Source organism: Ctenocephalides felis, unplaced genomic scaffold (assembly GCF_003426905.1).
Source record: "Ctenocephalides felis isolate EL2017-DRISC unplaced genomic scaffold, ASM342690v1 CF-g0.4_SCAFFOLD_00845, whole genome shotgun sequence".
Lineage (NCBI taxonomy): Eukaryota > Metazoa > Arthropoda > Insecta > Siphonaptera > Pulicidae > Ctenocephalides > Ctenocephalides felis.
The window spans coordinates 87,405,365-87,423,360 of NW_020536999.1; the positions used below are offsets into that span (position 1 = coordinate 87,405,365).

Consider the following 17,996-nt stretch of genomic DNA (forward strand, 5'->3'; position numbering starts at 1 on the left):
CCAGCACGTCAACAAACGATGAAAATGTGAAAGAAGTGGAAAAAATGGTTATGAATGATCGCCGAATCACAATTAGAGAAGTTGCTGATGAAGTTGGCATATCAATTGGCTCATGTCATAACATTTTTTCAAATGTTTTGGGCATGAAACGAGTGGCAGCAAAATTCATTCCAAAACTGCTAAATTTTGACCAAAAAAGCAATCGCATGAACATCGCTCAAGAGCTGGTAAATGACGTCAACAACGATCCAAGTTTGCTTGAAAGGGTCATAACTGGTGATGAAACATGGGTGTACGGTTATGATGTCGAAACCAAAGCCCAATCGTCCCAATGGAAGAGCCCAGGTGAGCCAAGACCGAAAAAAGCACGTCAAGTTCGATCGAATGTCAAGGTTTTGCTTACTGTTTTCTTTGATTATAACGGCATAGTGCATCAAGAGTTCTTACCACAAGGTCGTACGGTTAATAAGGAGTATTACCTTGAAGTGATGCGACGTTTGCGTGAAGCAATCCGAAAAAAACGCTCCGATTTATGGAAAAACAATTCATGGCTGTTGCACCACGATAACGCACCTGCTCACTCGTCGTTGCTTGTTCGTAATTTTTTGGCCAAAAACAATACCGTAGTCATGCCCCAACCTCCATATTCACCAGATATGGCTCCGTGTGACTTTTTCCTATTCCCAAAGTTGAAGAGACCCATGAAAGGACGGCGGTTTTCCTCGATTGAAGAAATAAAGGCCGAATCGCTGAGAGTGCTCAAGGACATATCAAAAAGTGAATATCAAGGGTGCTTCGAAAATTGGAAAAAAAGCTGGCATAAGTGTATTATATCTGGGGGGGACTACTTTGAAGGGGACCACATTAATGTAGACGAATAAATAAATATTTTTTTGAAAAAACGAAAATTCCGGGTACTTTTTGAACAGACCTCGTATGCACATCAAATTGCCAGATATTTTATAGAGATTTTAACAATAAGTATAAATTTTGTTTACATTCCTATGGGTTCCGTACCAATGTTTATCTGTTAGACGGCGATGCAGCGCTTACGCGCTTTGACATTTCGTCTCTATGCAGTTAAAGCAGTACGATTGCTTTCAAAAAAAGTTCAGAATTTCCAAAATATGTCAAAATAAAGAAAACATTATTTTCAATAATTTTTTTCTCAAAAAAAGTAATTTTTTGTCAAATTTATAGTTTCTCAAAAATCTAATTTTTTCGAAGTAAATTTTTTTCAAAAATGTTAATCGTTTTTAAAAAAATAATAATTTTTAGTACGGGAAGTTCCAGCAATTTGCTTTAAGGCACAATGCCATGCGCCCCACTAGTTTTTAATTTATTCTCTTTGGTCATCTTAGAGACAAAGAGACATTATTGTGAAAATAACATGTTGAATGTTTGATCTCTCTAAAAATATACTCTATGCTTTCTACTGTCAACCCTAATGTCAAACAAGTAATATTTTCCTTTTTATTTACCAGTATGATCATAATTAAATTCATTATCATATTTAAGATTATTAATTAAAAAGATAATTAAGATCATAAATTAAAATAGATAAATAAATACTTACTGAATATATGCGCAATGCAAATATCTAAAAATGTCAGACAAAACAACTTTCTCTGTAGAGGAGCAGTCAATTAAAATTGAGCCTCTAGAGTACTCAGTAGAGGACGTTAATCGTGATGCTGAAGTTGACCTTAACAGTCCTGGTGGTTTTAGGTCCGAATCGTGTCCAGGGGGTGATGAAACGTGTTTAGAAAATTTCATGAAGTCAGAAGTGACTATCGAGGAAGAAGTTAAACAGGATATAATTAAGACACCTGCTTATAAATGTGACATTTGTAATAGATCATTTACAGAATCTCATAATCTAGAAGAGCACATGGTCGATCATATGCCTAGTCACAGCAAAGAACGTCCTTTCAAATGCGAAATCTGTTCCAAAGCTTTCAAACTATCAAGCACATTGAAATCACACATGTTTACACACTCTGAAGAACGACCCTTTAAATGTGATATATGCGATAAGGCGTTTAATCAAAAAAGCAATCTAAGAACACACATGCTTATCCATACAGAAGAACGCCGTTTTAAATGCGAACTATGCAATCAGACATTTAAACGATTGATCAATTTGAAAAATCACATGTCCATTCATAGTGATGAACGCTCCCATGAATGCGAAACATGCAATAAGTCATTCAAACGATTGACTACTTTGAAATATCACATGCTCATTCACAGTGGTAAGCGTCCCCATGAATGCAAAATATGCAATCAGACATTTACACAGTCAAGTGGTCTGAAAAGGCATATGGTCACCCATTCAGGAGAGCGCCCTTTTAAATGTGAAATATGCAGTCGGACATTCAGCCAACCATATACTTTAAAACAGCACATGCTTGCTCATGAAGGAAAATATTCTTATAAATGCAATATATGTGATCAGGCTTTCACGCAGTCAAGTGGTCTGAAAAGGCACATGGCCACTCATTCTGGAGAGCGCCTTTTTGAATGTGGAATATGTAATCTGACATTCAGCCAATCATATAATTTGAAGAAACACATGCTGGTACATGAAGGAGGACATTCTGATAAGAATAAATGTGGAATTTGCAGTAAGGCATTCTATCATAAAAGCAAGTTGGCAAAACACATGATTACCCATGAAGCAAAACTCGAACAGGCTGCAGAAAAATAGTTGATTGAATATTAGTAAGTAGGAACTAATTCTAAATAACTTGAGTTTAGTATTAAGGGAATCAAAGCAGACATTATTTTTTGACTATTTTGTCTATTTTATTACATGGTCTATTTGTAATAAATCATTTTCACCTTCAATTGTGCTATTCAAAACAAAAAAGAATGTGCATAAGGTTCACACTTGATTGAAGTAAAACTTTTTTGCTATTATATGAGCTGGCATTTAAGTAAAATAAAAACATCATATAACAATTTTGAATAATGTTTATTAGTAATATGGTAACACTCGTGATGCACACATTTATTAGTCCATTATACACATTTATATAATGATAAATTATATATTTATAATAGCATTAAAAATATGTATAATATTTAAAAACAATAATGTAATTAAAGTCATACTTTAAATATGACATGATCGGTTTGTCATTGTAATTAGCATTTAGAAATGAACCTTCATTAGAGAAATGAAGTGATTGCTGATTAATAAATTCTATAATATTCCTTCAAACAGTGGATTATGCTATACAATGCCTAAACAAATATTGTTTTTGCCGCTTCATTTATCATGTAACAATTGTGTTTGAAGAACTTCATGTAATTAAAATTAACATACATTCATTGACTGCTTGTATTTTTTTTTTACTTTTTCGCTGGCTATATAATCTCATTCTCTGAACAGCTCTAATATCTGTCTTGTCTAAAAAATATTTTCCATTTTAATAACTTCAAAGACTTATGTTTATTGATTAGCACAAATGTTTACTTTGTTTTGTTATTTTCAAGGAACAGGGTAAAATATTCTTCTGATTCAAGCATTTTTCATTAAATCAAGATTTGTACTACGATGCAACTTTAAAATGTTTATTTATCTATGCCGATTTTCTTGTCGGTACGCATACAACGGCCGATCTCTATTCACACATTTCATCGAGAGCGAATGACAAACAGTTCGGACGTAACGCTATTTCCGTTGCATTTGTACCGATTTACACCCTAGTCATGCCTAAAGAAGTTTTATTTCAAAAAGTGTGCGTAAGGTTCACACACGATTGAAGTAAAACTTTTTTTGCTATGGTTTTTATTAGTAATATGGTAACACTCGTGATACACACATTTTTTAATGTCAAATATTATACATATTTGACAATAAAAATTATAAATTATATATTTATAATAGCATTTGGACAAAATTGTTTGACATTTTTTATGTAATGACATGTTATGATGTTAAATGTAATGTTATATAAACATTTGTAATTCAAATGTCCCGCCATTATTATTAGTGTGTTGGTAATGGTGTTTTTCTTCCACCATTTTTATCATGTTAAAAACTATGTAAAATAAACTATCGTGCCCTTCAGTAAGCCAAACAAGTAACATTAAAATAAATTAGTATATTTGAAGAAAGCTTTTTATTTTTCCCAGCACTAAATTTTTTTTATTATATTTGAAAACAATAATGTAATTAAAGTCATACTTCAAATATGATACGATCGGTTTGTCATTGTAATTAGCATTTAGGATTTGAACCATTATAAGAGAGATGAAGTTATTGTTGATCAATAAATTTTATAATATTTGTTCCCGCAGTGGACAACTGTAATATAATCTTAAGTAAATTTATTAACACTAGCAATAAATAAACTGCATAGATGTCCATTATGAAGTATATCTGTATATAAATGTACACAGCTGCACAAATTGTTGTTGTGCTTGATCTCTTGTTTAGAGTAATAAATCTGAAATTCAATTTATTCTTCATTATTTATAAAAATATGCAATCTTGTAATACTTATAAGCCATTATAAACGAAAAACATGTAGACTTCATCTAAACTTCCAAAAGTGTTAGAAAAAGATATATCTTCCGCATGATAGAATAAAGCTGTACTGCTGCAATAATTTTTATTATTTATAAAAATGCAGAGAATTATTATGTTAAACAACGCCTTAAAAAATATTGTTTTCACAATTTTACTTATCATGTAATTGTGTTTGAAGAACTTCGTGAAATTAAAATTAACATACATTCATTGACTGCTTTTTTTTTACTTTTTCGCTGGCGATACCGTCTCCTCTTTGAGCAGCTGTAGTATGTGTGTTGCCTATAAAATTAATTTCTGAAAATATATAGTTACCACGAATAATACCAATTACTTCAATAAACTTGCATTTCTTACACGGCACAGATTTTTCATTTGTTTTATTATACAATAAAAAAGCCCTCTGACGCGACTCGACGACCAATCACAATCGACCCGTTTAGAAATGATATCATCGAGAGCGAATGACAAATCATTGGCACTCGACTCGGCCGTAACGCTTTTTCCGTTGCACAGGTTTACTCCCTATTTAAAAATCGTCTACATTCAAAAAACAAAATCTTCGGGGTGTTGTTTTTTGCCGTGCAGCGGAGTTTTACTCGAGAAATGATACACTTCAAGGCTTTAAGATTACTGATACTTATTCAACTTAGATTACAGTTTAAAATAATGATCGATATGAAAATTGTAGATGTTTAAAATTTTGTTTTATTTCTATTTTAATAATTTTTACAACTGTCCTGAAACTGACAACAAGTAAAATATTTGACATAAAACTGAAGGCGTTGATAAAGTACAAATCATCTGACCATTGCCAGTGATTTGTCGAAGGTCTTATCTATTGTTGATTAATGCAGAAGACATTTTCTTTTTAATCGGGCCCTGGTAGAGTTGTCCTGAAGTTTTCTCGCGAGCAAGTTCGGGTGATCTGCTAGGCGATTTCTATATTTGTGTGAGTAAGCGATTATTTCATCCTTAACTGTGGTAGTGCCTATGTCTTTGTGTATTAACCAATTTGGAACATACTTTGGTGCTTTCAAAATTACTTTTAATAACTTGTTTTGAAATCTTTGAATTATTAAAGCGTTTGAGTTGGAAGTTGATCCCCATAGCTGTATGCCGTATGTCCAAATTGGTTTAATGATGGCTTTATAGAGGTAAATTTTATTATGCGTGTCAAGTTTTGATTTTCGTCCAAGGAGCCAATGATATCTTCTTCTGGTTTCTTCAAGCTGCTTCCTCTTTTTCTTAATGTGTTCTTTCCAGGTTAGTCTCTTATCCAGGTGTAAACCTTTTGATATTTGACTGTATCTGTTCGATCTATTATTTCGTCATCAAGTCTTACTGCAGGACAAGTCCCTTTGCAAAGAGTAAAAGTGATGTATTTTGACTTGCTGCTGTTAACTATTATTCTCCACAAGCTTAACCATTTTGGTATCAAGTCAAGATGATTCTGCAGCTTTTTTGATGCAATTATGGTATCTTCATGTGTTGCCAGAATGCCTGTGTCGTCTGCATATGTTGTTGTCCAAATGTCATCTTTCTGTGTCAAGTTTGCATTGTATAGTGGCCCAATGCAACATCCTTGAGGCACTCCTGATCTGACTGGATGTGATGTGGATTTTTCACCCCTTACACTAACCTTTGATGTAGCGCTTTATGATTAGGTATATTGTAAAGTAGGCCGGAGTGCCACGCCTTATCAAATGCCTGACTAATATCGAGGAAAACAACTGAATAGTAGTTCTTGTTTTGGTAAGCCTTGTTTATATTGTTGACAAATCTATGACTTTGCTCTGGTGTGCCATGTTTTTTTAAAAAAACATGTTCAGATAATGAAGTCATCATAAATAAAGTGTTTTGTTTTACTAATTAGGATCTTCTCAAATATTTTGGGCAACGTTGGAAGTAAACTAATTGGTCTATTCTTTAACCATCTTTAACTTTGAACTCTATTCGGATTTTTACCAGGTTTCGGAATATTTATGATTTTAGCAATTTTCCATTGATCAGGATATGATTTAGGTCTTATTATACGGTTAACCCTCTGTCAGTGGGAGTGGTCTGGCCAGACTTTTTTCGACTTCAATTTAAAAAAATATATACTTCTAGTAATCCTATCGATTTGAAATTTTTTGATTTTTCCTAAAATTTCATTAGCTGTCGATCAATGAAAAAATTAGGACGAAAAATGTACAGAAGGATAATTATAAGAATATTAACTTTTTTATACTTCGAACGGTCGGAGTGGACCACCCATACATATGACGCGTTTTAATCAGACTTTTGTCTTTTTTTCTGCTATTTTCTATTCAAACTGCGTTTTATATATTATTTGCTATGTGTTGTAACATGAATGTTAATATTTACACGTACACATATGAAAATGCCTTGAAAACCTATCAAACGTATTGGTTATCGCAAACATTGAAAATCAAAAAATAAATAATGCGCACATTATCAACCATTTTCTACTCGTACTGCGTTCGAAACTTTTTTTTAGCAAACCTGTAGCCGTAAGTATTCAGTTCAATTGAAATTATATTTTCACTTTGAGTTTTACAGCTCATTCCAAAGGCGACGCACCTCATTTCGTTTTCATTTGAATTTCACATTCATTTCGAAGGCGCCTAAGAAGAATAAATATTGTTTTTCATTGATATAAAACAGAAAAATTAACAAAAAAGCAACGTCTTTTTTATATTCCATGATGTTTCTTAAAATATTTTTATTAGAGGCAAGCTCAACGCATGCAAAAGACGGTAAGAAAAAGAAAAAATCAAAATTATAAGTATTTATTACTAACTAGCTGACCCGGCAAACGTTGTTTTGCTAAGTAAGGTATACTCAAAACAATTTCTATAGAATCAAAAATATTAATACTTTGTATAAGGATGTGTTGTTTGAATGCTATATACAATGAGGTATTATAAAACAATAACCCCATTAGTTTGTCTATATTTTGTCAATACAATCAAACTGGACGTTTTATGCTCTTCTATAGAAAACATGGTATAATCCAATCCTTGGTCTTTTTTGGTCTTTCGACTTATTGATTGCCTTTCAAATTTTTCAGATTCTTTTTGGATTGTGGATCTTGTGTATAATTGTAATTAATTAATACTACTGAGCTTATACAAAATTTTCAAATTTCTGCGAGAAGAGAATGAATTAAGTATTTCTTCTTTGACCTGCCTTTTGAAAAGTTTCAAGTAACATTTGATGAATTAAAGTAAATTTAATAAAAAGTATATATGTAGATGTGTATATAGGGGTGTATATAAGGTCCAATTTGACTTTGAGCAAATATTAATCATATTGTGAAAACCAAAATAATTATATCACAACAAATAATACATTTAAAACGAACAATTATCTGACTACGTTCAGTAAAAGTGTCAGCTACTTCATCATTGTAGAAATGTGCTTTTTTGTCTTTTAAAAATTTGTTATCTAGATCTTTTTACCCCATAGACGGGGCAACTTGGAACGGCCAGGTGGCAAACAGGTTTAATGTCTTATTTTAATTTAAAGGTATTTTACGAAATAATTACATTTTTAACTAATGCTAAAAAGCTACCAGCGGAAGAAAATACTTTTATTATGGATTTTCAAAGATTACCGTTTATCTCCCGATAGCAAAGTCATAAGAATCAAGATTGCAGCTGGTTATACATCTTTTTCCCTCTACTTTCAAATATCTTTGTTAAACAATGCTTAACTTTACTGTTTTTTGACACATCGGTGGCGGACCTTTTTAACCCCGGACCTTCATATATTACTAACTATTCTTTGATAAATTCTGGGTAATTATAACTGGAAAAATGTAATTCGACAAAATGTCCTTTTGATCGATATCAAATTTAGATTCTGAATTTAAATAACATAAATAAAAAATAATATAACCTAGAAAATGTTTTATAAATATCAATAAGTATATAATTATACAAATGAGATCTTTCAGAGCACCGTGTTTGAGAAAAATATGCCAAAAAGTGCATTTTCATATTAACATTTCAAAAAAGTTGATATTTTGAGTTTCTAATAGTAACACCTGCGACCCATTTTATAACGTTTTTGTGTATAAATTAAACTACAAACAAAACTACTTACTTCAATTTAATCATAATTAAATAATATTCACGTAAAACATCCTATTTAAAGTAATTGAATATCATCTGTCAAAAACGTTTGACATTTGACGCATTAGCCACCGTCCATTGTTTTATTCAAATTACGCTTCTACAAAAATTTTCAAATTAAAAATGTAAAGTTTCTACGCGGATTTGAAATAATTTCTCACCTTTTGGACTTTCTCTGGATTGGCACGAATTTTTTAAGACTAAGACTGGCCAAATAGATTCAGCCGTTTTCGAGTTTTATTCGGACATTTGAAAGAGAGCTCCATTTTTATATATAAGATAATCGTTAATATATAAGACACCAAAAACTCATTTATCCCATATAAATGCATGTAAAATGAATGGTGGTAGGTAAATAAATTTAAAACCGACGGAGAGTTAAACAGAATTATTATGAATTGTTTGTAGGGAAGTTCTTTAAGTGTATTAACACTTTCGACTCGGGAGTCGGACTGCTATACGGTACGCTGCGCTCGGAATATTATAGTGCTATTGGCTATGTGCGAAGGCATGGAAGGGGAAGTCAAATCGACCGAAGCGTTCGTAGTGGCTAACTTGGAGCACTAAAAGGGGCTATTATAAACAAAATTTTAAACAAAAACACATAAAATATTTATTTATTTCAAATTTAAATAAGATAATTAAAAATGAGCCACCATAGCTGTTCTGTAGTGGGCTGTAGAAATACCAGCAGAAAAAGTGACTGCAAATTCTATACATTTTCTACAGCTAAGTGGAAAGAAAATCAACGGGAAAAGTGGATCGCAGCGGTTAGAAGAATAAAGTAATTATCATGAAAAAATGTTTATTTTGCAAACAGTTTAATTAATACAATGCTGAAATAATGCGAAATATATATTTGTAGTGTTGATGGATCACCGTGGGTTCCCAAGCATTTGCAGTGAGTCGGTCGAGGTATTGAGTCTTACCTACTTGTCAACAATATTTTCTTCAATAAGTTAATTTCGAAAAGTTAATGTAGTTTTTTTCCTGCAATTTTATTTGATGGGTCTTGTCTTTATAATAATGTCTAAATTATGTCTTTATAATAATGTCTAAGTCTTTAGTTTGACCAAAAAATTGAATAAATTAATTTACTATTTACTTATTCTATTGATAAAATATTATTTATCATTATTATCATATTATTATATTGTTTTTATTAAGAACTATTCCGAGTTTATGACATAAGCTTTGAGGCACTTAACCTTACAAATATTTACTGCATTTCTTTATTTAATTAATCATTATACTTAACAATGTTTTAAGTACGTTGAAGTAAATTTAATAATTTCAATAAACATTCAGCGTTCACATTATTACTGTATCTTGTTTATTATTATTTATAACAATTATTTAATATCTTTTTTCTTTAACAAACATGTAAAACCCATGAAAACCACACACTGATAACCCCAATTAGTTCATATTTATTACGGCGCTGCAGTCACGCTCGGAGCGAATACTTATCTCTCAACTCGGAATTTTTTTTTGTATCGGATTTTTTCAAAATGTGGTTGTATTGCTTTCAAAAATAGTTATTATGATAATAAAATAGAAAATTTTGAAAATTAAAAAAAAAGCACACAAAACCATGCTATATTGTTTAAAAAATCATTTCTTCACAGATCTTTATTAGAGTTATGGGGATCATGAGCTAATAAATTAATTTTGTTATATATTTATTTATAAAATTAATAAATCAATCAATAAATGAATGTAATAGTAAATTAATTTTTAAAAAATAAAAAAAAATAAATGTAAGTTTAGTTTGCGACGAGTCGTCGCCGACACGATTTGCCGCGGGAGCAGCGGCATCCGAGCTTAGCGGTAAAACATATCATGCACAACGGTAAAATGACTATGCCGCCGGAGCGGCGGCATCCGAGTCGAAAGGGTTAATATTAATGTTGTCAACGCGACGTTATTTATGTTCACGCAAAGAGACAGAGACCGTAGAGACAGTATTGTGAATATAACATTTTAAATGTCTAGTCTCTCTGCTGTTAACCCTAATGGCCTAATGTCAAACAAGTAACCTTTGACAATATTAGAATTTAATGTAATTGCAAGTAACGTTCAAGTCCAATTATAAATATAATTATAATTAATTTCATTATCACGTTTGAAAATATAATTAATTAAAATAGATAATCAAATACTTCTTGAATACACGCAGTGCAAATAATTAAAAATGTCAGGCGAAACAACTTTCTCTGTGAAGGAGCAGACAATTAAAATTGAGCCTCTAGATTACTCAGTAGAGAGTATTAAAATTGAAGTTAAAGATGAATTTGAGAGTTCTGATGGTTTTAAATCTGAAGCGTGTTCTGAGTATGATGAAATTTGTTTAGAAAGATTCATGAAGTCCGAGGTTACTATCGAGGAAGAAGTTAAACAGGAGCAGTCAATTAAAATTGAGCCTCTAGAGTACTCAGTAGGGAATGTTAAAATTGAAGTTGAAAATGAATTTGAGAGTCCTGATGATTTTAAGTCTGAATCGTGTCCTGAGGATGATGAAATTTGTTTAGAAAGATTCATGAAGTCCGAGGTCACTATCGAGGAAGAAGTTAAACAGGAGATAACCGAGACACCTGCTTATGAATGTGACATTGGTAATAGATTTACATTTACAGAATCACATAATTTAGAAGAGCACATGGTTGATCATATACCTAGTCACAGCAAGGAATGCTCTTTTAAATGCGAAATATGCAATAAGGTATTTCATCGCAAAAGAAATTTAACATCACACATGCATATTCATACAGACGAACGCCGTTTTAAATGTGAAATATGCAATAAGGCATTCCATCGAAGCAGCAATTTAACAAAACACATGCTTATCCATACAGAAATACGCCCTTTTAAATGTGATATATGCCATAAGACATTCAATAAAAAATGCAATTTAACATCACACATGCTTATCCATTCAGAAGAACGCCGTTTTAAATGTGAAATATGCAATAAGGCATTTAAACAATTAACTTCTTTGAGAAATCACGAATCCATTCACAATGGTGAACGTACCCATGTATGCAAAACATGCAATAAGTCATTCTCACGATCGACTACTTTAAAATATCACATGCTCGAACACAGTCGTAAGAGTCCCCATGAATGCAAAATATGCAATCGAACATTCCCATGGTCATTCAGTCTCAAACGCCATATGGCTACTCATTTTGGAGAGCTTTTTGAATGTAGTATATGTAATCTGACATTCAATCAATCAAATAATTTGAAAATACACATGCTGATCCATGAATGTGGACCTTCTGGTAAGAAAAAATGTGAAGTATGCGGTGTGGCATTTTATCATAATAGCAGGTTGACAAAACACATGATTACCCACGAAGCCAAAAGTTCTTAAAAAGATGAAATGTGCAATGTGCAATGTCACACTGAAGATGGATTGTTAAATGAATATTAGTGAGTATAAACTAACTCTAAATAAATTAAAGTTTGTATTAAGGGAATCAAATCAGACACTATTCTGAGTGTAAAATTTGTAATAAATCATTTTCAGCTTTAATTGTGTTTTTTAAATGTACTTATTGTTGAATGAGTTCAATGAAGAAACAGAATGGAAATCAGCAATATAAGACAAATATTCTAACCCAGATACATTGTGTTTCTTAAATTAATATGAAAATACAAATGTAAAGCTAGTCAGACATTAATATAATAATTCTTACCCTAGCATAGGTACTAAGATAGTTATGAGAAATTTAATTATTCTGTATGCAAAACTTAAACATATACTATTAATAGCCAAGCTTATTTTTTTACAATTGCTTAGGGACCGTTCAAGTATTACGTAAGCACTATAGGAGGGCGGGGGGGTTATTGATTTGCTTATTTTTGGTAAGAAATTTGCTTACTTTTGCTGACAAAGGGAGGGGGGGAGTAAATAATTGTAATAAATCTGCTTAGGTAATACTTGAACGATCCCTTATTTCGAAGGTCTGATATAGCCATTTTAATAATAATTTTGATTAAAATATATCTGGTCTGTAATTGGTCTGGTGGTAATTGACTGAAAGTGGCATTTTGCTTTAGGGCAAGTTTATGAACATTCCCTTAAATGTGTATCTATTCAATAAAACTTAATCGACAAGAATTGTGAAAAAAAACATTAACTACTTGAGAAAGTTTAAAAATAAAAAGATAAATAAATGAAAGGATAATTTTATGAAACATATTTGACGATAAGAGAATTATGTCAATTCAAGACTTATTATTATTGAGCAATAGGCTATTAGCATTGAATGAATTAGAAACTAGTGGTGTAAGGCATCGTGCTTGAGGGGTTAGGGGTACTTGGAGACACGAAAAAATGAGAATTTTCAGTATTTTTAACTTCCCGTAGGGTGAGTGATTGTAATGGGCTGAAAATCGAAATTGCAAATTTTTACATTTCTCGATGTTTTGAAGGTTTCTGAACATTTTGGCATACCTCAGAAAAAATGGATGTGTGTGTGTGTGTATGTATGTATGGATACAAATTTCCAGTCACGTTTTCGGGCGCATGGATCAACCGATTTGAATGGTTCAAAAAACATTCGATTCCTATTGATAGGGAATGAGCTGATTAGTTCTTGGCAAAGACAGGTCCAGCCGTTTCGGAGATACGGAGCAAAGAGTGCAGAAAATAGAAATCGAGTTTTTGAGAGAACGCAGTATCCGATTTGATTGATCCAAAAAGCATTCAATTAGTAATGATTGGGAGAAGTGTTTATTAGTTTTTGGCAAAGGCATGTCTAGCCATTTCGAAGATACGGAGCTAAATATGTAAAAAATGGCAGTTTTTGAGAAGACTAAGCGTCCAATTTAAATGATTCAAAGAATTTTTGCTTGTCTTAACAGAAAAATTGATTTTGAAAAAAAAAATTGTTTCTTTTTTCTTTTTTTTTTTTTCAAAAAAAAAAATTTTTTTTGTATATCGAAAATAATTGAGATTTTATTTTTAATTCTGACTATAGTTCTAATATACTTCAAACAAATAGTTTCAACTCTGCAATTCAGTTATAATTCTTATAAATATTAGACAATGTTACATTATTTATAATAATCTATTTGAAATATTTAATATTCCTCGAACATTTCGTTACGGTACGGGAAGTTCTAGCAATTTGCCTTAAGGCACGACGCCATACACCCCACTAGTTTTTTTTGTTATTAAACGATGTTTTTTTTACAAAAATGTTAATACAGCATTATTATACAATGTTTTGACTTGAAGTAACAAAAATTTCAGAAAAAAAAAAAAATTCTAAAGTTATAGCTGGTTTTGTTGACCCTGTTTCAAAAAACGGTCCTGGCGGTGACCATCTTCACTCCTTAAAATTCATCTAAAATCAAACAAATAAAAAAAAATAGTTTTATAAATAGATAATCCTGGGCCTGATCGAAGGTTTTTTTTGCAAAAATTAACAAAATGGCAGCATCAGAAAAAAAATTCTAGATTTTTGGGTAAAAAATCAACAGTTAATTAGTCTTAAAAAATAAAAATCCTTCGATCAGGCCCGAGTTTATTCTATTATGTTTTCTAAAAGCTGTATAAATTTCATTAAAATTTACTAAGCGGTTTTTGAGTTACAGTGGTCACCGGTTCAAAAAACATAGTTCTGAGAAAAACGCGATTAAAGTTTCACATTGGATTTACGTACAGAAATTCGAATTATTAGATTACTTAAACCGAGTCATCTATTTCTGGGCCATATAATAGTTCATCAGTCATTGTGCAAGTTTCCAAAATTTCCATTTGCTGTTGCCTACAATCCTACGAAGCATTCTGGCCTCCTGAGTGTTCTTGTTGGCGCGCTGATCTGCCACTTTAACACGTGCAGCATCCAATTTTTCAACATACCAATGGGAATTATACCCACAATTAGGTCCTAGATAGGTCCATAATCAATAATAATGATTATGTATATGTATTCAGCAATTTGTACGATAGTAGAACTAGTATTCACGGTTTTTAAGCATATTTTTTACACTAGTTGGTTGAAGCTTTTAATTTTTTCTGATTATGGATTCAATCATGAACTACACATCTTAAAAGTAAATTATCATTGCTGAGATTGTCGTAAATCGCTTTAAAAGCTTTTAAAACATCAGGAGATTATTATATTACAGCTGTCTGCTGTGTGAATGAATATATACTTCATTTCTCTAATGAAGGTTGAAGTCCTAAATGCTAATTACAGCGACAAACCGATCATGTCTGAAGTGTGACTTTAATTACATTATTATTTTCAAACATTATAAACATTTTTAATGGTATTATAAATATATAACTTATAATTTATTATTATATAAATATATATAATGGTTGACATTAAAAAATGTGTGCATCATGAGTGTTACCATATTACTAATAAACATTATTCAAAATTGTTATAGATGTATTTATTTCAATCAATCGCATGTGAACCTTACGCGCACTGTTTTTTGTTTTAAATAACACAATTGAAGGTAAAAAAGATTTATTACAAATTTTACATTCATAAAATAGTGTCTGATTTAATTCCCTTAACACTGCATATTTGACATCCTTTATTCTCCGGAATGAGTACGCATGTGCCTTTTCAGACCGCTTGACTGTACAAATGCCTGATTACATACTTCACATTTGAAAGGGCGCTCTCCAGAATGAATTACCATATGCGTTTTCAAATGGATCGACTGTGCAAATGTCCGATTGCATATTTTGCATTCATGAGGACGCTTACCACTGTGAATGAGCATGTGATATTTCAAAGTAGTCGATCGTGATAATGGCTTATTGTATATTTTGCATACATGGGTGGGTTCACCATTGTGAATGGATTTGTGATTTTTCAAAGAATTCATTTGTTTAAATGCCTGATTGCATATTTCACATTTAAAACGGCGTTCTTCTGAATGGATAAGCATGTGTGATGTTAAATTGCTTTTTTGATTGAATGTTTTATAGCATATTTCACATTTAAAAGAGCGTTCTTCTGCATGGATAAGCATGTGTTTTTTTAAATCGCTGTTTCGTTTGAATGCCTTATTGCATATTTCACATTTAAAACGGCGTTCTTGTGTATGAATAAGCGTATGTATTGTTAAATTTTTTTTGCGATGGAATACCTTATTGCATATTTTGCATTTAAAAGAGCGTTCTTTGCTGTGACTAGGCATATGATCAAACATGTGCTCTTCTAAGTTATCTGATTCTGTAAATGATCTATTACCAATGTCACATTCATAAGCAGGTGTCTCGATTATCTCCTGTTTAACTTCTTCCTCGATAGTGACCTCGGACTTCATGAATCTTTCTAAACAAATTTCATCATCCTCAGGACACGATTCAGACTTAAAATCATCAGGACTCTCAAATTCATTTTCAACTTCAATTTTAACATTCCCTACTGAGTACTCTAGAGGCTCAATTTTAATTGACTGCTCCTTCACAGAGAAAGTTGTTTCGTCTGACATTTTTAATTATTTGCTCTGCGTATTTTCAATAAGTATTCGATTATCTATTCTAATTAATGATATTTTTAAACGTGATAATGAAATTAATTATAATTATATTTATTATTGGACTTGGACGTTACTTGTTTGACATTGGGTTGACAGAAGAAAGCATAGAGTATATTTTTAGAGAGACCAGACATTTAACATGTTATTTTCACAATAGTGTATCTATGATCTGTGTCTCTATGCAATATGTATGAACATAAATAATGTCGCCATAGATAAACGAGTATAAATACGCCATGGCTGGCGATTTGACGTTTCATCGATTGAAATGCGGAACTTTGATTATAGATGGCAGCACATGTACATCTTGTAAATTAACTCCTGGTATTACTTCTAATACATAAATAAATTTGTACATATAATCAATGCAGCCAAAAAATCTGAAATTTTTTTAATATTTGAAATAAGAACAAAACATACGAAATACAAGATATATTTTCAAATATATCACAGACATATTTTTGAAGAATTATAAACTAAACAGAAATAACTGACTACTATTAATTAAAGTATATTACAGACATATTTTAAAGTACTACACATTAAAGAGAAATAACTTAATATTATTAATTACTTAACGACTAATAATAATATATTAAAACCTAAAAACTAAGAAGTGAAAAGCGCAAGAGTATTGACGATGGAATGACAAATTTAGAAAGAATGACAAGTAATGCAAAAATTTATAAGGATAAAAAGAACAGCAAATCCTTCGCTGTGAACTTTCTTCTTTTCTTTGCAAATGGTATTTAAAATTGAAATTACTTAGCCTTTTCACTGGATTTGCACACTGTTGTGGTTTTGTATTAGATTGTTTTGTTTACCATCAGAATTATCGTCTGATCCTACATCAGGATGTTCTCCTAGTCGTGACTGTGTGAGAGGAAAACTCTTTCATGATTCCCGTAAAGGATATTTGTCTAATCCACCCACTTCTATAAAGCTCGAAGAAACCTAAACAAGAAGCATATTATTATACAAATTATTACAAGAAAGTCAGATACTTGATTTAAAGATACAACTACATTATTCAAAATAAACATCCAAGCAACTTGTATTTAATTGCTCGAGGTAAGATTACTCTCATTCGACAATCTGTCATTGCTTCTACATCATTTTTACGAATTGCCATTGATACACCAAGTTCTAAAATAATTATTATTAAAATAAATTCATATAGGTCAAACCTGAAAATTTTCATCGTAGTATTATTATACATTTTTATTATATAAATATATATATAATACATCATCATACATACCTGGCCATCACTTGCAAGAAAGACGTACAATTTAATATAAATTAGTTGAAACAACTTGGCACGTGACCATACTAAACTTATTTATTAAAGATTCACTAAAACGTAACTATTTAGCAACAACACGCGTGTACAAACTTAAGTTATTCGCACATTTGTACGGCATGCGTACGGCGATGAAATGTACGAACGAGCGTAGTTGAAATTGAACACATATGAGCCATCTATAATCAAAGCTTGGCAATACTCAATGTCAAAATGGTCAAAACACGGTAAAGCGCATTTGTTCGGAGATAACTCCCAGTCATAGATAAAATAAGAGTATATGCTCCCAATGAAGATAACATTTTAAATGTCTGGTCTCTTTAAAAATATACTCTATGCTTTCTGCTGTCAACCCTAATGTCAAACAAGTAACGTCTAAGTCCAATAATAAATATAGTTATAATTAATTTCATTATCGCGTTTAAAAATATCATTAATTAAAATAGATAATCAAATATTTATTGAAAATACGCAGTGCAAATAATTAAGA

The 17,996-nt window shown here is 31.3% G+C and overlaps 2 protein-coding genes across 2 annotated transcripts; both read left to right on the forward strand.

Annotated features, from left to right (window-relative positions):
* The first annotated feature begins 1,604 nt into the window (after positions 1-1,604).
* On the forward strand, positions 1,605-2,710 carry LOC113391319 (zinc finger protein 525-like). Its single transcript, XM_026627264.1, has 2 exons — positions 1,605-2,255; positions 2,340-2,710. Exons 1-2 carry the CDS (start codon positions 1,607-1,609, stop codon positions 2,708-2,710), a joined length of 1,020 nt encoding a protein of 339 aa, XP_026483049.1. The 5' UTR covers positions 1,605-1,606.
* An 8,166-nt stretch (positions 2,711-10,876) lies between these two features.
* LOC113391320 (zinc finger protein 85-like) lies at positions 10,877-12,058 on the forward strand. Its single transcript, XM_026627265.1, has one exon. The coding sequence runs from the start codon at positions 10,877-10,879 to the stop codon at positions 12,056-12,058; it is 1,182 nt and encodes a 393-aa protein (XP_026483050.1).
* The last annotated feature ends 5,938 nt before the right edge of the window (positions 12,059-17,996 follow it).